We start from the raw sequence: 22673 nt of genomic DNA, 5'->3' as shown, positions 1-22673 counted from the left end.
AGGAGCCTGTCACAATCTGCTCCATTGAATACTTTGCATGATTTCTTCTGCATCGAATTGAAGGTCCCATTTAGCTAACTCTGGAAACTAGGGTTCAGCTAAATTTCCTTTCTTTTCATACACTTTTCCAAAGTGACGGACCCACTGGGCTTCAGTGACCATGTTCGTTTGTATGGCTTGCTGTTGACAGCTATTATTGTTTATTAATTTCCAGAAGTCCTGCAAGCTTTTATTAGCTAGGCTAGACATCATTATCTCTGCATCTTGTTGCTGAAGAATTGCCCTATGAGAGATCAGCCAGTTTTTATATTTTTGCCTACTCACTTTTTTTGCTACTTGTTGTTCAATGTCGCTTAAAGTCGCATGTTGTCTAAGTTATTTATGTTATTTGGCATTTATATAGCGCACTATATATCATTGCTATGACCTCAAAGCGCTGGTAGGTTGAACGCCCTTGGGTACCGTATCCGGGTCCGTTGAAGGAGTAGGGTGTCAAAGGGTGCTTGGGTGCACCAGTTAAGTGTGCAGCTGATGTAGTTGCTTGATGATAGCTGCATTCTAGCATTAGGTGGGGTGGTAGTGGTATCGGTTCAATGTGTGCAGTTTGACGGGTGGACACCAAGACTGGGTTCTGGCTGCGTTAAGCCTGTGGGACGCTTATGTGTGCAGGTAGGCCGGTTTTTCATGGGATATAGCTGCGTTTTATTAGAATGATGAGGTGTGCGTGGGATTGTATTCGTATGTGAGCAGCTAGGCTGAATTTATCGAGGGGTGGAGTTGCACTCTAATAAGTGATGGTGTAGAGTAGAGAGTAAGAATAGTGATATGATATATGATGGTTCATCCATACAGCGCCCACACACGATGCACTTCAGAGCGCTCAACGACAGGGAGGGAACAAGGGAGTACGCAAAGATACTCTCAAAGGCCATGAACAGCAAGAATGTGAAGGGTAGCCACTGCACTCAGCATAGCGACACCCAGACAGTACAGGTGCCAAGACACAGATAAGGGGGAACGGTACACGAGGCCCGAACGGGCTGGGGCACACAGCGACATTGCAGGGAATCAGGGGAGTTAGGGGGCATACAGCCAAAGCATTGAGCGGCTATGAGAGTGCTGGTGGCACAGAGAGACATCACAGGACCAGGGGGTTTGGGGGTGCACTGCAGGATCATGGGGACGAGGGTGCTGGGGGGCACACAGTGACAGTGTGGGACACGATAAGGGGACCCGAGGGGTTGTAGGTACACAGCAACATCAAGGGAGAAACGAGGTGCTGGGGACGAGCAGCAACATTACGAGGGACCAGAGGGGCCTTATATGCAGCAACAACACAGGGAACTTGAGGGGTAGGGGCACACAGGAACATCACAGGGCTGGGCATATACAGACAGCACGGGGGACCAGTGGGCAGGGGGTACATAGCGACAACACGGAGGACCAAAGGGACCTACAGCAACACCACAGGGAACTATAGGGGTACACAGAGAGAACCAGGAATCCAGAGGACAGGTGGGTACACAGCGACAACATGGGGGACCAAAGGAGTCTGATGGGCACGCAGGGCACACAGTGGCATCACGGGAACTAGAGGGGCTGGGCATACAGCAACAGCACCGGGGACCATAGGGGTACACAGCGACATCATGGGGAGTCAAAGGGGAGCCGGTACACAGTGACAATACGGGGGACCAAAGGGGCTGGGGGGACACAGCTGCATCATGGGAGTCAGCGAGGGCAAAGGTGCACACATTGATAACACAGGGACAGACTGACATCACGGGGACTAGGGGGACTTGGCATATAGCGACAGTACGGGGACCAGAGGGCAGGGGTAGAGAGCGGGAACATGGGGTACCAAAGGGGCACATAGCGAAATCACTGGCACTAGAGAGGGCTGAGCCTACAGCAACAGCACGGGGGACCAGAGGGGTACACAGTGACAAAACAGGGTGACAGAGGGCAGGGGGTACACAGCAACAACAAGGGGGCAAAGCAGGTTGGGGGGGAACACAGGGCACACAGTGACATCACGGGTACTAGAGGGGCAGAGCATACTGCGACAGCACAGGGGACTAGAGGGGTACACATCGACATTGCAGGAAATCAGAGGGCAGGGGGTGCACAGTGACAACACAGGGAACCGAAGTGGGCTGGGGGGAATACAGCCAGATCATGGGACCAGAGGGGGGCTAGGGTCCACACAGTGATAACTCAGGGGATCAGGGGGGCTGGGTATATATCAACATCAGAGTGAACTTGAGGGTAATGGGGGCCCCCAGTGACAACACAGTAAACAGAGGGGCTGGGCGGTACATTGCGACGTCGTGGGGGTGGGGAGAGTGCCTGACGCGGACAGGGAGTTGATCGAGGCTTTGTTGTGGGTCTAGTATGGTGAAGAGGCTGTAAGGATACTGACATGGATATGTGAGTATTAGTAAGTTTTTTAGTAAGTATTCCGAGTAGTTTTGATATAAGAAGATCATTATTCTGCATTTCAGGCATTTGGTTGTTTAATAGCCAAATGAATGGGCATATTCATTCATCAATGACTTTCATTGAGCATTTAGGGTTGCTAGGGTTTCAATCGCTACAAAAGGTTGTGGTTGGTATTACGGAAAGAGCCACGTTTTTAGAACATTGCGGAATGTCATATAGTCTTGGGTGTGTCGGAAATGTGGGGGAAGCAAGTTCCACAGAGTCGGGCCAAGGTTGAGAAGGCAGAGCCTCCGATCCTGACAGAGTTAGAGGTTGGAATCACTAAAAGGAGGGCAGTGCTTGATCTTAGGGTGCGGGATGGGAGGTATGGTTTTATCTTTTCCTGCAAGTATAATGGGCCGGTCTTGTGCACTGCACGGTGAGGGATGCACAGGGTCTTGAGTCTTGAAAGAGGCCCTTTGTCTGACTAGGAGCCAGTGGAGGGTCCGGAGCGTGGGAGAAATGTGGTCTCTCTGACCTAGGGCAAGGAGCAGTTTGGCAGCAGCGTTTTGCGCTCTTTGGAGTTTGTTAAGATGGTATGCCGGGCTCCAAAGTGTAAGGACTAGCTATAGTCCAGTCTTGACATTACAAAAGACATGACTGCGGCAAGTCTGCTCGGGAAGGAGAGGTAGGGAAAGATGCGTCTGAAAAGTTTGATATAGTAGTGACAATATTTAGACACATTGTTGATATGACGCGAGAGTGTTAGGCCAGAGTCCATAGTGCAGCCTAGGTTTTTTACTGTGTCGCAGGGGTGGGGGCTGACACAGGGACGGGAGCCATGGGAGTGGGTGAGGTAGAAGGGCAGTGTTGCCGCACACCATGATTTCGGTTTTAGTTAGGTTTAGAAGGAAGTGGTTTATTGTCATCCAACTGTCAATATCTCAAAGACAGGCTTCGAGGTTGGGCTGGGGATTGGTGTCCGAATTGTGGATTTTTAGGATGATTTGAGTATCATCAGCGTAGTTGTATTTATTTTTAAATATTTTTATTGGCATTTAGTAAAAACATTTTGCATTACATGAGGTTGATTAGGATCATGCATCAGCGTAGTTGTAGCACAAGATGTTGTGCATGCAGATGATTCCAGGAAGGGTGGAAATGTAGAGGTTGACAGTGCTCCAGATAGGATTTTTGAGTGAGAGTATTTTACTCACCGTTTTTAGAATTGGAGAGTAAATCCAATTTCAAGAGAGTAAAAATTAGTTTTTTCCGTCGCAAGAGTGTAAAAAAGTGTCTGACAACTATCCAATTTGTGCGTAAAATTAAAACTGGGTACGGAAACATTGGTGACAAAGAACTTGTCGAAGCGTACTACCCAGCTTCATCTTCATTATGCCTGGAAACCAAAACTCTGTTAAAAACTACGACAGATGCCAGCTAGTTACATCATAAATCAAGTCCCTCACTCTACCAGCATCACTTCTCCGCCTCTCAGGCCTACTGTTGCTGCCTGGCACTACCTGCTTGGCAGCCACTCAATGTTTTTGCTCCATCTCTCCTTCCCTGTCCTACTCTGTTTCCCCTACCTCTCACTTTCTGATGTTCTGCCTCTCACTCTTAAGTGTTGCTATGCCACGTTTTGAGATCTGTTGCTCTGTCATTCTTCCTCTCCCATCTCTGCATTCTGTTATTGCTGTTTCTCTCCTACGTTGTGTTGTATCCGTTGATATAACTCCTCTTCCTCTCTCATGTCATTACTCTGGCTATATCTTTTCTTTCATTTTCTCTGTTGTGGTTGCTACTCCTTTTGATTATCTTTCTTGCACTGCCTCTTATGTTATTGGCCTGCCTTTCTCTAATCTGGATGTTCTACCTCCAGATCTCTCTGTCTGCTGTTGATTTGTGTTTTCTTATTTTACTGTCCCTATATGTCTATTTTGCTCTGCTTCTATCCCTTACCCCTATTGTGTGTGTGTCCTATAATTTACCTCGGTTTCCCTTCTCACTTTCTTTGTTGCACTCGTATGTAGCTCATCGGTCTCTCCCTTCCTGTTGCTGGAATTCCAGGTTTGGATTGTCTAACTCGTTCTTTGTTCTCACAGCCTCTCCCCCAACCCCTCACTTTGTTCTCCTGTATTGCTTTGGTTCAGAGTTGCTCTTTCTCTCCTTTGTGTCTTTTGACATCGCACCAATAAATATTTAAAAAGCTGAAAAAGCCTTTTCCATATCCAGTGGAGCTTTACCATTGGGTGCTCCTTTTTTAGATGTGTGCACACCTTCTTCTTGCCATTAGGTTGAGAATGATAGAGTTAGAGGTGTGTCTCACCAGATGCAGTACTTGCTTGAATGCAGATGCTTTACCAGCACTGTATGCCATTACAAGTATAAGAGCCCAGATGAGATGTGTGTTCTGAGCCATTACAAGTTTAGCAGCAGCCCTCATGGGATGTGCTTCTTCTGGACCATTATAGGTATAGCAGCCCTTATTGAATGTGCCTGGAAAAAAAAGTCAACATTTTCAGTGGTCGCCATAAAAAAAAAGGTGCTGTAATTGTATGATCCTGATGAGAGGTGTGTGTTGTGATCACTGAACATTTAGTGGTCCTAGTCGAAAGCTAAGTCAGCTCTGTTACAATTGAATGTTACCTGCATCTTAAACACATACCTCTAATGCAGATGCATTAACTCACCTAGCAACAGGATTTGAACTAACAGGTTACACAATGATCTCTGCAGCAGGGTTATTGACATAATGAGCTACCTATCCCAACAGGCTGTTGGCTTGGAAAGGCACATAGGGTTAGGGCACTGGCAGTTCCATGTGAGTCTTGCCTGACATAACTGGCTTGTCAAAATCTCTCAGCCTGCTTGGACTATCCTACATGAGTCAGTAGATTCACAATGAGGCTTTGAAATGTGCTAGATTTTTGGTAGTGGGACTCAGTAATGTGACATGTGAGAAGCAGAGGTTTTGAAAAGCGCAAGGCAGAGTAGGAGGGATGAAGTATATGACAGCATTGCCATTGTCTTACACTGTCTGCCAGTGTGCATCACACCAGCCCAGGAAGGTGGTGGGAAGGATCTATGTGAAAATACCACATAATTTTTACTGCGAGGTCGAAAATCCCACATGCAATCTGTATTTTATTGCAGTGAGACCACTTGCAGCACACCCCCACCACTACCAACCACTTTATTAACGACCCCTACCCAATGTCCCTCCCCATCTATTTTTGGGGGACATTTTTTGTTTTCCAAATTGCAGTAATGGGATTCAGGAATTTTGTAGTGAAACCGGTGGCATGATCTCAGACACTGTTCTTGCTCAGTACTTTAGCTTGCAGAAAATGCCAACCCATGTTCGTGTTTTGTCATTAACTGAGCAATGACATGCGTATAGCAGCTCTGCTGATCAATTAGGCTACTTTGACTGAATATATAGTAGTCCTGTTCAGAGGTACCTGTACAATCGGTGCCAATGAAAATATATACAGCACTGCTTCTACCTGCATCCATTATACCCGCTTGCGATGGGCAGGTGGTCAGAAAGGGAGTTAAAGTAAAGGTCAGACTACATGCCCAGCTATTCCTTGCTCTCTAAGACAACAAACCATGTATAGTGCCCTTTCATGCATGCACAGAGACACATACCATTTTAAGACTAAAAAAACATATCTTCATATAGAACACCAAAAGCTTTTCCTTCTCACAAATGCCAAACTACTGCTTGCTGGGGGGCTCTTCTAAAACTTCGAGACAAACGCAAATGATGTGCTTCGGTGACGAAAAGAAAACAAAGTATGAAATGGACATTATGCTGCAACTGCGCTGCCTCTATTTTAAGCTGATAAAAACAAGGGAAAATGAAGCAGAAATACAGCGCTAGTTTAAGACAGTTTTCCCTTTACACAATACTACATGTGTCCTAGAGCAATGTGAAAAGCATGATCATGATTCAAAATGCTTCAATAACACTAACCTACAAAATGCAGGCAGTTGAACAAAGTGAACAAAACACAAATTACCTTCTAAATTACTCAGAAGGTATTATCTTGTTAGAATGATTAACAGAGTGTTAGAAAAATAGACCAGGACTCATCCCAGTTGCTTCTTTCAAGGAACTGTGTGGATTACTAAGAGTGGGTTTGTAAGCTTCTGCTGGCCAGCCTGTCACCAGTGACCTCCAAGATTTATGGGGGTGCTGCTATAAATAGCATGTGTAAGCTGTATGCAAAGAAGAATTAAAAGGGCTGTATTGACAAGAATTCTGTGCGTAAAAAGGCCCGAAAAGCACCTTCTATAGAGGGCTGGAGGTTGAATAGGACAGCAGATAGACATGCACAGTCACTCCATTGTTAACCGAGCAAACAGCTGAGACAAATGGGGAGAGGAGGGTTATTTGTTTCCTGTTGCTGAGGAAGGAGGCGATCCACTTGAGAGCAGTGGGATTCCAAGGGAGTGGAGGCGGTCAAGGAGGATTTAAGTGGTTAACCGTGTCAAAAGCTGCAGAGAAATCAAAGCGAATTAGTGCAGAGCATCCTTCAGAGTCTGCAGTGACCTTAAGATCATCCCAGACCGAGGTCAGAGTGGTTTCGGTTCCATGTCGTGGTCTGAAGCCTGATTGTGCGGGGTCGAGGAGGTTGTTGGATTCTACAAAGACGTTGAGCTGAGAGTATGCTGTTCAGTCGATGAGTTTTGCAAGGAATCTGGTGTTCGAGATGGGTCTGTAGTTTTTGGGGTCGAGGGGCACAAAGGATGGCTTTTTAAGAAGAGGCTTGACATGTGCAATTTTGAAGGCATCAGGGAAGATGCCAGAGCTGAAGCAGTCATTTAGTGTGGCTCTTGCATGTTCTCTTGCACAGGTAAATGAGAATATTTATTTTAGGACAGAAGCGGAGTTCTCTGGAGATAGGCTTGAAGGAGTCGAAAGTCGGGGAGTTGGGGGTCGTGGCGATGGGGAGAGGGGGATGTTGGATTCCTCGGTTGTAGAAGGGGGGAGAGGTGGTACAGTTTGTTGTTAAGGGAGGTCGTCCTGTCAGGAGCAGTGGTGTAGAAGTGTAGGGAGAGGGAGTCGCAGAGTGATTGAGATGGGGTGGATTGGGTAGAGGTGCAAGTGCTGTTTGACAAATTCTGGTATGATTCTGTGGAGTTCTTTGCTGCGGTTTCCACAGAAGAGAATTTGTTTGTTGTAATAGGCTTTTTTGGCTTTTCGTATTTCAGCTTTGTAGTTACGATGGTGCAAGGCGAACATGGACTTGCTGAGATCGGTTTTCACTGCTCGTCATTTACGTTGCAGAGAGTTATTTTGTTTTTTGGCGTTGGTACGTGAACCATTTGGGGAGTGGTCCATTGCATGAGAGAGTAGGGCGCGATGGGGTGAGAGGAATTAGGGATTCATTGAGCCAAGAGTCAAAGGATTCGATGGTTACAGCTCTGTAAGGGGGTAGCGTTGCAGGGGATCTAAGATGTAGGGCTTCAGCAAGGTCAGGAAGGATCTTCACTTTGTTCCAGCATTTAAGGTCTTAGGGGGAGGACTGGGGGTGTAAGGTGAGGGGCAGGGGTGAGGATGGAGAAGGGGATGACAAAGTGGTCAGTCCAGATGAGCGGTTTGGGGTGGGATATGTAAATCAGGTCAGGGGAGCTGAAAGTTGCATCAAGGGGGTGCCCCTTTGAGTGGGTTGGACCAGTCATATGAAGGGACAGTATTAAATTAGTACTCTCCTTGTTACAAATGCGCCAAACTTGGTCCAAGGTTTAATCCAAAAATATTGTTTTATTTCCACAAATATTTTTGTATTTCAATAGAACATTTCTGTCTGGCAGATGAGCGTTCACGGACGACACGCACGGGATTTAACCCGGTTATTACAGCAAGCACAGATGGAATAAGCATATATTTACCAAGTACTCAGCCCTGGTTTGATAAAGGCACTAAAGGTATGCCGAAACACGTGTCACCATGTTTACTTTGAAATGTTCTATTGAAATACAAAAATATTTCTGGAAATAAAACAATATTTTTGGATTAACCCTTGGACCAAGTTTGGCGCATTTGTAACAAGGAGAGTACTAATTTAATATAATCTCTGAGAGGTTGGGGTTAGTACCTCTTTCTCTCCTCACAAATGCAACATAAGTACTAGATCATCGAACCTCACAAACTGGTCGCTTAATGTGAAGGCCGGCGTTAAAATCACCCCACCGTTTTTTTCCTGTATATGAAGGGACAGGTTGAGTGAATCAAGACTATCGACAGGTGGATGGGTCATATGAAGGTGAAGTATGAAGTTGAAGTTTTAAAACGTACCCGTAGGGCTTCCATTTTAATGGTGTGGTTAAAGTGATGTGTACAAGTGTTAGCTGTGATTTAAACACAATTGCGACCCCTCTGCCCCAGGGTGGGACGCCTCCCTGTCTGGAAAGTTAACATTATAACCTGCAGGGAGAGCAGAAATGAGAGTGGGAGCCTATGCCTCTGACAGCGAAGTCTCAGTAAGACAAAGAAAGTCAGGGGATTAATCCTCTAAAAGATTGTGCATAGAGGCATAGTGTGCATTAAGGAAGCGCGTGTTTAGCAGTAGGAAATGCAGCGTTTTGTTACCCAGTGTTTCACCAGCGTCTGTTCCTGGCTCAGTAGTAGCAAAGTGGCTTGGGAATATGGTTCCGGGGATGCTAATTTTACAATGGCCTCCCTTGTCAGCCCGTCCGGCCCGTCCTTGGCACAGACGGGCTTGACTTTGGTGAGACCTCTGCATGGGAGGTGCGTCCCTGCTGTGCTTGACAGCTGTGCTGTCGGCTGCCATTCCTATAGAAGATACACATGGTGTTACCTTAGCCAATCCTCTGCGAGTCCCGTAGACGGCGACGACAGATTTGCTCTTCTCTTCCCACTGTGGGTGGAGTAAGAAAGAAAAGGTTGGCAGCCTAACGAGCCGAGCCTCGGACTGCCTTGAGACCAGGCACCCTCATCCAGAGGGGTTCTGGCAATACAAGGAAATTAAAACCAAGTAAAATAAAGAAATGTAATAAATTAAAATAATGAAATCAAAATGATGGTGAGTGGAGCTGAGAGGCGCCCAGTCACACCCCGCATCATGGGTAGCAACCCGGAGGCTAAAAAGAACTAAAATTAGGTTGTCAAGCTTTGTATTTTTGGTGCATCACAGGAGCTCACTGGTTTAAACGTGGTGTTTATTTGCCTGGCATTTCACATCCTGCCGACTAAGAAGAATAGCACATATGCATTTTTCATTCTCAGGCTACCTCTTAATTATTTTGTAGATACATTGTCAGTTGTGCTCTTGAGCTTTTTATTAAACTGAAAAAGATGCCACTGTGTACCACCTAACCGGCACAAGATTCCCACATTGGAATATGTAGCTAATGAGAAAATTGTGCTTTGGAGGCTATGGCTGCTATTTATCCACTCGAAATGCATTTACTGTTCAAAATGGGACTCCAGAAGGAAGTATGCCCCGATTAAAGAAGGGGCCTGGAAGAGGTAAGAGCAACAATGCCTCTTTGGCTGGAAATAACTCCATACATGCTGCCACCCCATGAGGATACCCGCCTCTGAATATTGTTTATTTTCCAGCCAGAAGGAAACAAAGGATACAATCCCCATTGGGAAAGAGTCCGAGCGAGGCTGACGAAAGAAGGAAGTCCGGGATATGGGGTATTGCAGCACTTGGACGTTCTCCCCTTGCAGTTTTCTCCACTTTGTAAGATTACAGTAATAACCAAATCGAGGTTAAATCTTCCCACCGAAACATATCTTGTGGAATCTGCCACTCCAATATCAGCCAACTCCTCTTTCTCTCTAGCATATTCAGCCCAAATGATGCTGCTAGAACAGGGGACTGCAATCTGCTGCTCTCCAGGTGTGTCAGACTACAAATCCCATAATCCCTCACCAGTGACTTCTTGGTTAGGGTTGTTGGGATTTGTAGTCCAAACCACGTGGGCAGCCAAAGGTTGCAGCCTCCTTAAGTAGAATAACAGAGTAGAAATTGGATATCTAAAAAGGTGCTCGGCCTAACCCTTAGCATGTGGGAGTCACATCTCACCTGACTTCCTGGGAGAGGTCACAAGGGCTGATTCACTACCCTTGCCTGGCAAAAGCAAATTTAGGAATAAGTCTCTCAGAGGCCCTCTATGAAGGTTTGCAGGTAAGCTTGAGTTTCGGGAAACAAAAAACAAAATGTATTTAGAAAAGCAACAGGCAAAATGTTCATTTACATTGGTTATTACTATATTTGTTTTGGTTCTCTTGCGTTCAAATAAGCATTATCATGGATGGAGAGTTCTGGGGAGAAAGTCCCATATCTGACAGTTTTTCTTTGTGCTTTGAATCTGTTCTTTTTTAAGAGCTACGTTATAATGTATTAGCAAATCCGTGCATGGTTGGTGCTACCCTTTAAGGAGTACTGTGTATATCATTGGCTGAGTAGAAATTCTGATAAGGTCATGAGAATGAGTCCTTGTGAAAGGAGCAGGCTGAAATCAATAATAATGAGACACCCACATGTACCCACAGACATGCTGCAGCCCAGAAAGCTGCCCCCCCCAAGCAAGCTGTCTGCGCAGCTAACAAGAATAAGAGTGAGTAAGGGTGAATACTAACTACAACACCAGTACCAGAGTGGGGGACAAGACACGCCCCTTCCTATTACACTAAGTTCAAACAACACAGCTGCGAACGTGCCAAGCCATTACTCATAACCATTAGACGGAAAGGAAGGAAAAAGTGAAAATATGCCTACCTATAGGACAACTGGATACATAGAACAAGCATTATAAGGACTAAGAGACATATAACCGACTAAACCTATGCTCAAATCTCTGCATACCCAACTCACACGAAAATCCACACTACCATGTTCTAGCTCAGCAAGCCGCACCCATTTCACCACACTCCAACAACAAACAAACCACACATAAACTGCACCAACATCACACATCGGTCCAAAATTCACGCCAAATCTCAGCACATGCACATTGAAAACCGAACTGAAGCGGTCAACAGCACACCACTTTCTCACTTTCCTACTCCCTCTTCACCAGGCTAACCCATTCCCACCCTCTTGTTTGCAGATCTGCCTGAGCGACTGGGGACCAATTCTGTTGGTGACGCTGCGTGGTACTAATACCTTAAACATTAACAAGTCTGGACTCTTATCAGAATTAAGGCAATTTGGTGTTAAAGTCCACTAGCACCCAGGTCGAAGGCGCCAAACCGTAGATATTATTGGTTAATTCAAGCAAAGGCATGAATGCCAAGCCTGTCAGTCTTTTTCGAAAATTAATAATTCTCTGGTGAAATATGTTTTGGTGTATTACAAGTGTGTATTGATATTTAAATTTGAAAATAAAAAAGGGAGAAAATAGGGAGAAAATAGCAATGAAAGAAATGAACGCGTCATCCCACGGAAACGACCTGCGATTCCCAGAGCACACAATAATGTTTGCTTAACTGTCACTGTTAACTAGCAAAATGGGCCTAATGACCGCAAGCCATCATGGAGGTGAATTCCTTCCATGCCGCAGAGATGTGGAGCACAGTCCGAGCAAAGCCACTGTCCATTAGTTGGCCTGAGATCGAACACTTCTGAAGCAGTTTGTGTGCAGCAGTACGAGGCCAGGGGATACAGTATACCCTGGGTATACAACTACAAGCTACGAAATAGATTAACACAATTGCCAGCAGTTTGGGGGCACTATCGGGGTGGCAGTACACTTATATTCTTGTGGGAGACGTCCATGAGTTGGGTCTTGATAATAATTAACGAAGATGGACAAACTAGAGTATTCGCTTGTGAACATGTCTACGAGTATAAATAATGGAGGGATTGGAGGGGCAGGGTAAACGCACAACCAATATACAATAAAATGCCATCCTGCCCCCGTCATTCACGAGATACTCACCCAGTCCTGCTTTTTCTTTGCATTTTCAGACTTCTAGTCTGAATTTATAATGGTAAAACAAAAACTACAAATCCCAGACTCGAAACCAAAAAAAAGAAGGGCGAATGATTTTCTCCCGAATGTCAAGGGGTATTTTGGCTAAATGTGATTTTTGCAGACACAATAATCCAGATTATTAGCCAAAGGAATTCATTCTAAATAACGACTTGAAACAAATCTGTGCTGCAAACTCCTCTCTCTGCGCCTGCATATTTTACTTACCCAAATGATGATGGTCTGTCTGGTGTGCACCTGCTGCTGGTACATTTGAGGGTCCCCCAGTCTGATCAGTCTGAAGTGATCCTGTTACTAGTATTTTTGGGGGTCCTCCGAGCTTGTTTGTCACAGGTGTTCTTGTTGCTGGTTTATTGGGGGGTCCTCCAAGTTGCTGTACTTCTGTTGAGGTCCCTGGCATATGTGCGTTCACGCCACAAATTTACCCGTTTAAACCTCGCGACAAGGAGTCATTTCCATCACCAAATTCATAAATCATGAACTGACTCTCGCCCTCCCTCCCGGTTAGCTTGTCAGTTCGCCGTACCCTCCACTTCCCTTTGTACAGTATTTTCCCAGCGATTTACTGTGTATTTACTGTGTATTTGTTTCATGTTCCTTCTCGTGCTGCGGCGCTTGGCTTTCTTTCCCTTTTGAAAAAGTGCGGCTTAGCTACACGAGGTACCGGGTGGGGAAAATGACAGTTTATCCTGCCAGGGCCCACTGTTTCAATCCGCTGAGCCCTGATTGGTTGGCCAGATTGTTTACATGCTGCTCAACTAATCCGAAGCGCTGTGCTCAACCAATCCGAAGCGCGGAATTCAGGCGACAGGAATTCCCTGGCAGTCACGTATTTTGCAACGTGACCAGCGTGACACTGACGGCTAACAAGGCTAGTGGAGTTACCTCAAGGTAGTGAATAGTTCCCATCCGAGAAATGGACCATAGCAACAGCTCGCCCACTCTTCGTCACGTGACGTCTGACGTCATCGGTGTGTTTTTCCAGCAATGAAGCGAAGCGGTTTCGGAGCGCTTTCAGCAATCCCTGAGTGGGATTCGGGAATGCTGTAGCTGCCGGACTCTGTGTGCCTTTGGCTTCCAGCGGTTGGGGTGGGCATTTTCTTCAGGATACCAGGAACAATTCTGCAAGACCCTGAAGCGTCCGACTTCGTCTTGTCCCTCATTTTTCTGAGCGGGACCCGGGAAGGCACAGGCTGCCAGCTCTTGGCTGACAGGCTGCGAGGGCAGCAGAAATCAGTGTGCTTTTAGCTGGCTGAGAATACAATTTGCATTTTCTTTGGCATACTGTGAACGTTCCTGCAAGACACCAGATTGAGACGGGGGGAGTGGGAAACTATATTTACTTTAAAAATCATGTTCAGCTGTTCAACGTGAAACGTGACCAAAGGGGGCTGATAAAGTAATTAAATGTTTCATGAAGGGTGTGTTTTAGGATGCGGCACATTGGTGTGGGTCTGGAGTGATGGGGCACGTTGGTGTGGGTCTGGAGGGATGGCTAGGGACACAGTGGTGTGGGTATGGAGGGAAGGCTAGGGACACAGTGGTGTGGGTCTGGTGGGAGGGCTAGGGTCATAGTGGTGTGGATCTGGAGGGAGGGATAGGGACACTGGTGTGCGTCTGGAGGGAGGGCTAGGGACTCAGTGGTGGGTCTGGAGGGAGGGATAGGGAAACAGGTGTGGGTCTGGAGGGAGGGCTAGGGACACCGTGGCGTGGGTCTGGAGTGAGGGCTAGGGACACAGTGGTGTGGGTCTGGAGGGAGGGATAGGGATACAGTGTTGTGGGTCTGGAGGGTTGGGGTACAGCTGTGTGGGTCTGGAGGGAGGGATTGGGCACATTTGTGTGGGTCTGGAGGCTGGGATGGGGCATCTTGGTCTGGGGACAGGGATGGAGGCACATGGGTGTGGGTCTGGAGGGAGAGAGTACAGGGCACAGTGCGCGGAGGGTGGAATGGGTCATCTAGTTGTGGGATGGGACATCTTGGTGTGGCTCAGGAAGGGCTGGGGACACATTGGTGTGGGTTTGATGGGGTATTGGTCTGTGTGTGGGAGGAATGGGGCACATTGTGGGTCTGGGGGAGGGATGGGGTCGTCTTGCTGTGTGGATGGAGGGATCTTGGTGGGGTCTGCAATGGATGGGGGCACATTGCTGTCAGTCTTGAACAGGTATGGGGAATCTGTTATTCTGGGGTGTGGTGGGGTGTCCTAGTGTGGGTGGGCTGGGGACCTTTGTGTGCATCTGGAGGGTGGGATGGGGACATCTTGGTGTGGCTCTGGAGGGAGTGGATGTAAGCACATTGGTGTCGGTTTGATGGGAGGGATGGGGCACATTGGTGTGGGATTGATGTGCGGGGTGGTGCACATTGGTGTGGGTCTGCGGGGTTGATGGGGGACATTGGTCTGGGGATGGATGGGGCATATTGGTGTGGGTATGGAGGGATGGGGGCACATTGGTGTGGATTTGATGGGAGGGACGGGGGACATTGGTCTGGGGAGTGATGGGGCATATTGGTGTGGGTCTGGTGGGAGGGATGGGGGGACATTGGTGTGGGTTTGATGGGAGGGATGGGGGGCATTGGGCTACCCAGGGGAGGGATGGTTCATCCAGGTGTGGGTCTGGAGGGCAGGATGGGGGCATCTTGCTGTGTGGATGGAGGGATGGTGGCATCTTGGTGGGGTCTGCAATGGATTGGGGCACATTGGTGTTGGTCTGCAGAGAGGGATGGGGCATCCTGGTTTGGGTTGGGTGGGGACATTAGTGTGGGTCTGGAGGGAGGGGATGGGGGCACATTGGTTTGGGTTTGATGGGAGGGACATGCACATTGGTCTGGGGGAGGTATGGGGTACAGTTGTGTGAGTCTGGAGGGAGGGTTGGGGCACATTGGTGTGGGTCTGGAGGGAGGGATTGGGCACATTGGTGTGGGTCTGGAGGGTGGGATGGGGTATCTTGGTCTGGGGACAGGGCTGGAGGCACATGGGTGTGGGTCTGGAGGGAGAGATAAGGCACAGTGCATCTGGAGGGTGGCATGGGTCATCTAGGTGTGGGATAGGACATATTGATGTGGCTCGGGAAAGGCTGGGGATACATTGGTGTGGGTTTGATGGGAGAGATGGGGGTATTGGGCTGTGTCTGAGGGAAGGGTGGGGCACCTTGTGGATCTGGGGGAGGGATGTGCGCGTCTTGCTGTGTGGATTGAGGGATCTTGGTGGGGTCTGCAGTGGATGGGGGCACATTGGTGTCAGTCTGTAACAGGTATGGGGTATCTGTTTTTCTAGGGGTGTGATGGGGCATCCTGGTGTGGGTGGGCTGGGGGCCTGTGTGTGCATCTGGAGGATGGGATGGGGACATCTTGGTGTGGCTCTGGAGGGAGTGGATGTAGGCACATTGGTGTCGGTTTGATGGGAGGGATGGGGCACATTGGTTTGGGATTGATGTGCGGGGCGGTGCACATTGGTGTGGGTCTGCAGGGGTGATGGGGGGCATTGGTCTGGGGATGGGTGGGGGTATATTGGTGTGGGTCTGGAGGGATGGGGGCACATTGGTGTGGGTTTGATGGGAGGGACGGGGACATTGGTCTGGGGAGTGATGGGGCATATTGGTGTGGGTCTGGTGGGAGGGATGGGGGCACATTGGTGTGGGTTTGATGGGAGGGATGGGGGACATTGGGCTGTGTCTGGGGGAGGGATGGTTCATCCAGGTGTGGGTCTGGAGGGCAGGATGGGGGCATCTGGCTGTGTGGATGGAGGGATGGTGTCATCTTGGTGGGGTCTGCAATGGATTGGGGCACATTGGTGTTGGTCTGTAGAGGGAATGGGCATCCTGGTTTAGGTTGGATGGGGACATTAGTGTGGGTCTGGAGGGAGGGGATGGGGGCACATTGGTTTGGGTTTGATGGGAGGGACAGGCACATTGGTCTGGGGGAGGAATGGGGCACATTTGTTTAGGTCTGGGGACGGATGAGGGCATATTGGTGTGGATTGGGAGGGATGGTGGCTTCTTGGTTTGGGTCTGCAATGCATGGGGGCACATTGGTGTCGGTTTGGAACAGGTATGGGCATCTGTTGGTCTGGAGGGTGGGATGGGGCATCCTGGTGTGGGTGGGATGGGGACATATGTGTGCATGTGGAGAGTGGGATGGGGCATCTTGGTGTGGCTCTGGAGGGAGGGATGGGGCATATTGGTGTGGTTCTGAGGAAGGGATGGAGCATCTTGTGGCTCTGGAGGGAGTACATGGAGGAACATTGGTGTGGTGTCTGGGCAGGGACGGGGCACATTGGTGCGGGTCTGCAGGGAGGGATGGGGCATCCTGGTTTGAGTTGGATGGGGACATCAGTGTGGGTCTGGAGTGAGCGTCTGGGGGCACATTGGTGTGGGTTTGATGGGAGGGACGGGCCCATTGGTATGGGGAGGGATGGGGGCATATTGGCGTGGGTCTGGAGGGAGGGATGGGGCATATTGGTGTGGGTCTGGAGCAAGGCATTGTGACATCTTGGTGGGGTCTGCAATGGATGGGGGCACATTGGTGTCTGTCTGAAACAGGTATGGGGCATCTGTTGGTCTGGGGGATGGCATGGGGCATATTGGTGTGGATTTCATGGGAGGGATGGGGGCATTGGCCTGTGTCTGGGGGAGGCATGGTTCATCTAGGTGTGGGTCTGGAGGGTGGGATGGGGGCATCTTGCTGTGTGGATGGAGAGATGGTGGGATCTTGGTGGGGTCTGCAATGGATGGTGGCACATTGGCGTAGTTCTGGAACAGGTATGGGGCATCTGTTGGTCTGGAGGGTGGATTGGGGAATCCTGGTGTGGGTGGTATATGGACATATGTGTGCATCTGGAGGGTGGGATGGGGCATCTTGGTGTGGCTCTGGAGGGAGGGATGGGGCATATTGGTGTGGGTCTGGTAGGGATGGAGCACATGGTTGTGGGTCTGGAGGGAGGGATGGGGCACATTGGTGTGGGTCTGGAGGGAGGGATGGGTGCTTATTGGTCGGGGGAGGAATGGGGACATCTTGCTGTGTGGAGGGAGGATGGGACATCATGGTATGGGTCTTGAAGAAGGGATTTGGCATCTTGGGGTCTGGATCGGAGGGGGGCATTGTTGATCTGGAATGGAGGGTCAGGGCATATGATGGGGGTATGTCAGGAAATGATGTAGCATGTGGGTCTGAGTGAGGGCTGGAGCACTCTGTTGGGAAGGAAGGGGGGCATCTGGGTGTGAATGGAGGGATGGGGTATGTATGTCTGGAGAGAAGGATGTTGGTTTATGGGAGGGGTGGGAGCATGTGTGTGTCGAAGGGATGGGGTAATCAGGTGTGTGTATAGAGAGAGGGCAGATGGCACCACCTGAGTGTGAGTCTGGAGGTAGATGTGAGTGTATAACAAGGGGGGGTGGTTGCCGCCGGTTAGAATTAGAGCATAACATCAATTTTGTATGCTGTTCTGTTCAAGCAGAATTGTCTTGGTGTTAAGTAAGTCGCCTATGGCCCAAATGTTTTCATTAGGTATTGGAGTACATTGACAAGACTAGTTGTGAGTCAATAATAAACTTATTTATAGTCTCGCTTGTAAAGTTACCACATGAATTTAATTTCATGTTTCTCAGCAAAATGGCATTAAGACAATCAAGGTAATACTTACCAATTTATCTGAGGTGAAAAGTAAACAAAATCAGAGCATAAGTCTCAAATTTGTGTTAGGCAGAAATTTTCAAGAAAACAGAAAGGACATTGCTTCACACTCAATAAACAGTACAGTGTGTTTTAAAACGCAAAAAAACGCTGAAATGCATTGGTGGAACTCAATACCAGCAGAAATGAGAAATCAAACAACATGATAGTACATATATACACGTGTTACATAAATGAGTGGTGCAATGGGAGAGGACGTGCGGGGTACAGGGATCGTTGTCCTTTTTTAATATAGTAAACCCTGTCAAGTAAGGGCTACTCTGTAGCTTGGTAATAACCAATCCTTGGTCTACATCGGGAATATGCTTCCCAAGATTGACAATGGACAGGCTGATGGAAAGCCTGGTCCGGGAATGTTTCGGCTTCCAGATGTGGTGCCTTCTTCTGGGCCTCAGGATTTGGTCTCCCTACAAATTATAAACCCAAATGAAAAATGGACTCCTTAGTGAGGGCTATGCCTAAGGGTTGTGTAACAATAAATATTGGGTCAAAACAGTTAAGAATAATTGACAAAAAAAGGTTTTTTGTCTGGAAATAGTGTTAGGCTAACCTTGTGCTTTAGTCCGGACTGTGAAGGGATGGAGAGGGAAAGAGAAATGCAGCAGTAGAGGCTGTTGGAGATGATGAGCCAATTGTGGGTAGCAGATGGCTGAAGCTCACGCTGCTTGTAGCTGAAGTTGTGGGGGGACTGCACGTTGGATGGACGTCAGTTTGTTCTGTAAATACATAACGTGTACTGAGGGCATGTGGGTTACAAGAAGTAGGGCCTGGTGGGGCTCCTAAGTGGTACGACTCTTACCGCGCAGTAATACGTGTGAGTCCTGGTGGTTTAGTGTAGTTAGAAAAATTCTGCTGTAGAGGGTGAGCAGAATGGCTGCAGTTTGTGACAGCAGAACAAAGGTTAGAGATCCTCATGGGTTGCTGCAGGGAAATTCCTCGAGCGACCGCAGTAAGTTGCCCAGTAAATTGTTCTTGCAGGGCTGGTGGACGTGCGTCACTCACTGCGAATAGAAAGAATAGTATTGGACTGCTGTTGTGTGTAATATAAGGTCTGATTATTGCTGCTGCAGTGAGGTGAGCATAAGGGGCCCGCGGTGGAGTGCGTGTGAATGGGCCCATAGAGTGCTTACCTGGGGCTTGTGAAGGACTCCAGAGTGCGCTAACTGGAGCTGGCTCGCTAGACACAGAGAGCTGTGTACGTGTCTAGATGTAAAGGTACATCGCGCATGCTCGGAGCCGGAGTGTCGTTTGCATGTGCGTGAAGTATACACTGTTCGTCAATACCCGAGGCGTGTACGGGTAGTGTTCCTATGGACGTTCAGGTACGCGGATATTGTGGATTCTAGTGCGAGTGCAGTTAGTCCTCGTGTTTCAGTGCACTAAATGAGCTAGTGTGGACAAGGTGTTGAAACCCAATGTTTATATTTGCTGCCAGTTTAGTAATACAGATCCGGGTATGGCAGCTCTTTCAAGCGTGGGTCGAGTCATGTGTTTTTCTGACACTCCCACGATTAGAAGGTGTCTGAATATAAATGTCCAGATAACGAAGGCTACAGGAATATGCTCCTGTCTGATAAGTGCTGGGTATGCAGTGTCCTGGTGGACAAATGACAATGCATATATTTTACCCACCCAGGTAGATGTGAAGCATATGGTTGTGGGTCTGAGAGGTGGAGCTTCTTGGTGTAGGTATGGAGGGACGGATGTTGGTGTCTTTCGTGAGGGTTCGGAGGGACGGATGGTGGCATGTGGGTCGGGAGGGAGGTGTCATTTGAATCTAGAACATTTGTTTGGAAGGAGAAATGGGGCATTTCAGTGTGAATTGGGGCTCGGGTATCTGCTTGTGAGTGGGGGCATGAAGGATCATTAACAGCGGAGCAGCCAAGGGGGGGTCGCAGGCCCGACCTTGGTTGCATCTCAGATGCGCACACCCACAGCCCGGACCACATCTCGCAGAGCGGCCCAGGGTGTGTGGGGAAAACAGGCACTGGCAAGCAGGGATTCCCTTCCACCTTAGGGGGGTCCGCGACCCAGCAAATGGACAGGGACGCCTGGCAGGGTTGGATTAACCTGCTGGGGATGTCCCCAACCACGCACCGGAAAGGGAGCCCTGTGTAGCCTCCTCACCGAGCCGGCCGCTGCGATGGCCGGGGATGTGCACTCCTCTCTCTGACCCGCCAGCGGGTCGGCATTGGTGGGCACACCCCAGTCAACAGGGAAGCCCCGAGTGGGGGCAGCCAGGGGCCGAGGAAAACCTGACTGCACTCGAGGGGCGCCTACCCAGACAGACAGGGGCCCGGCACGCCAGGTGCGAGCCCTGAGTCATGGCGCAGCAGGTTTAATCATCGGGCGGACGTTGCGGTTCCAACCACCCACATCTGTGGATGAGTGATGGCCAGGTCTGCGTTACACATATGCAGCGTTCGCATGCATCGCGCTCTAGCAGTCGTGTTTTTCATCTAAATCGTTGTGCGAAACTTTCCGTTTGGCAGAAGTGGAAGTTGCCATGGCAACTATCTGTTTTGCCGTCCATAGCGAAGACGCGTTGTCCGTGTCATGTGACATGTCAGCTGCTTTTGACGGTTACGCGTACGTGCAAGCCCCGCCGTCCTACTGCTGCTTGAATCTGGCGTTCGGCAGTTCCACGGTGCTTCTAATTGATGCATTACTCAGACTTTTGTTATTACAATAGCATTCCCTGACTCGTCTATGTTTATCGGAGTTCTTTCTGCCTACCAGACTGCTTTTGCCTCACGACTTTGCTCCGACTTGATTGATCATTGCTAACCAGTCTTTCAGTCGGATTCCGTGCTGCCCGTATTCCGCTACTCGCAGACAGCTTGCTGAACGAACGGTAACATTTGTACTCTTTCTGTTTGTAAGACTGTATGATTGCTATACCATACCACAGACGTACAAATAAGACATTTGCTTGCTACCATTCAAGTGCACGTCATTTTGGAACACTTGCTCTTGCTTGAAATCTGAACCACAAGTGTTCTTCTTCCCCCATTCTGTTCTGATTTCCTATGGACTTTCTACGGGTCAGCAACAAGTTCACTCATGAACACTTTGCTGCTTAGTGTACCAACACGTCACTAGCACGTCCCTCGTGCCACCCGGGTTACTCTACCTATGCTAACCTTCCTCTTTGTTATTTTCATCTCTACGTTTTTGTCTGGACAAGCATACCTCCCTTCTAATTCCACACATACCATCCTGGTAAGCTATTCACCTTATATTACTTAGCAAGTTATTTGAGATTAGTTTCCCAGTTTCCAGTGAGTTGATGGTGTATTTGGGTTTCTATATAGGTTCAGATTCCACACGCCCCTAACAGCCAACTTTACCAGGTATTACTGTATTCATTTAGGCCTAGGTCCTTGTACGTGTACTATCGAATCTATTGGCATTAATCTGTTCTGTGTGGTTTTCTTGCAGCCTTGGTTTGGCGGTGCGTGTGTTCCCCGTTCTTTTGTATTATCAGAACAGCAGAGGGGTGTATCGTAAAGAGAGTTCCCTCATGGTGAGGAGGCCTGAATTCTTGGATACTTGGTGAATTCAGGATGACTGGTGATTCAGAGAGGGTCTACTCGCTGTTCCACTCACTTAACTCGAGGACGTCTAATTAACGCCCCAAGCCGATTTGGTGTGGGGAGTAACAGTCTGATGGCGCAGCAGGTGACCTTCCCTCTTGCCCAGGTACCTGCAGTTTGGCCCCATACAGCCAGGCTGGGCTTTGAAGACTATAACGGTCCCACCGTCCCCCTGCTTGTGCTGTCTCTGGCCCACCTCGCCGTCTGTCCCCCAGGACCCCTCCGAAAGGGGAGCGGACGGGGGTCGGGGAAGGATGAGTGGATTGGGCCGGTGGCGGAGCGGCCTGCCTCCATCCCCCTGGGAAGCGGCGTGCAGGTTTCCCGGGCTGAGAGCCTGGATTTTTTAGATTTTTTAAAACCACAGTGGTTTCGGCCAAGCTAGATAGGGCGCTGGGCTGTCTCACCACTGGCGGCGCTGCATCCCCCGGCCACTCCTACACCGGCAGGGTCAGGCTGAGGTCTGGAACAAAAAACATTGCCTGTGACTCTTGGCGGTAGATCACTCGGCTCGCGCCTCGATGAAGAACCCAGCTAGCTGCGAGAATTAGTGTGAATTGCAGGACACATTGATCAACACTTCGAACGCACCATGCGGCCCTGGGTTCCTCCCGGGGCTACCCCTGTCTGAGGGTTGCTTGTATATCAATCGCCCTGGGGTTCTCTCCCAGGGGCGTGGCTGGGGCTGTTGCCAGGACCCCGTTCCCTTCGTCCCCCTAAGGTTAGACCCTGATCAGCACCGTCGCAGGATCCCTGGACCTCGCGCAGGCTCATTGCCGTTGCGTCCCGGCATCCCCAGTTTCCCCGCCTCATGCAGATTTTGGGAGGGCCGGGTGGCTGGTGCGTCCCGGACATGGTGGCGGCGGCAGCGGGCCTTAAAAAAGCCTGGCGGACCTTCACCCTACCCCGGGGCACCTGGCCATGCTGTGTGTGGCTGTCTGTGGTGTCCCGCGGCTGCCCGCGCAGGATGGCCATGGAGCACTGGCCTCGCG

At 49.2% G+C, this 22673-nt stretch overlaps 1 protein-coding gene and 1 non-coding gene across 2 annotated transcripts in view; one reads left to right on the top strand and one right to left on the bottom strand.

Moving 5' to 3' along the window:
• ATP8B4 (ATPase phospholipid transporting 8B4 (putative)) overlaps positions 1-13720 on the bottom strand; it is a 5389235-nt gene extending 5375515 nt beyond the window's left edge. The window contains exon 1 of the mRNA XM_069624764.1: positions 12610-13720. Within this exon, the coding sequence (XP_069480865.1) occupies positions 12610-12802 (193 nt within the window). The 5' untranslated portion in view covers positions 12803-13720. The remainder of the gene's footprint in view (positions 1-12609) is intronic.
• Positions 13721-22167: 8447 nt separating this feature from the next.
• LOC138505254 (5.8S ribosomal RNA) lies at positions 22168-22318 on the top strand. The gene has a single exon (XR_011280081.1). It is a non-coding gene; the product is annotated as a 5.8S ribosomal RNA (ribosomal RNA).
• Positions 22319-22673: the final 355 nt, after the last annotated feature.

Source organism: Ambystoma mexicanum, chromosome 11 (genome assembly GCF_040938575.1).
Source record: "Ambystoma mexicanum isolate Mex_15411 chromosome 11, UKY_AmexF1_1, whole genome shotgun sequence".
NCBI lineage: Eukaryota > Metazoa > Chordata > Amphibia > Caudata > Ambystomatidae > Ambystoma > Ambystoma mexicanum.
Note: the sequence above shows the minus strand (reverse complement) of the source record. Positions and strands in the feature narration are given on the sequence as shown.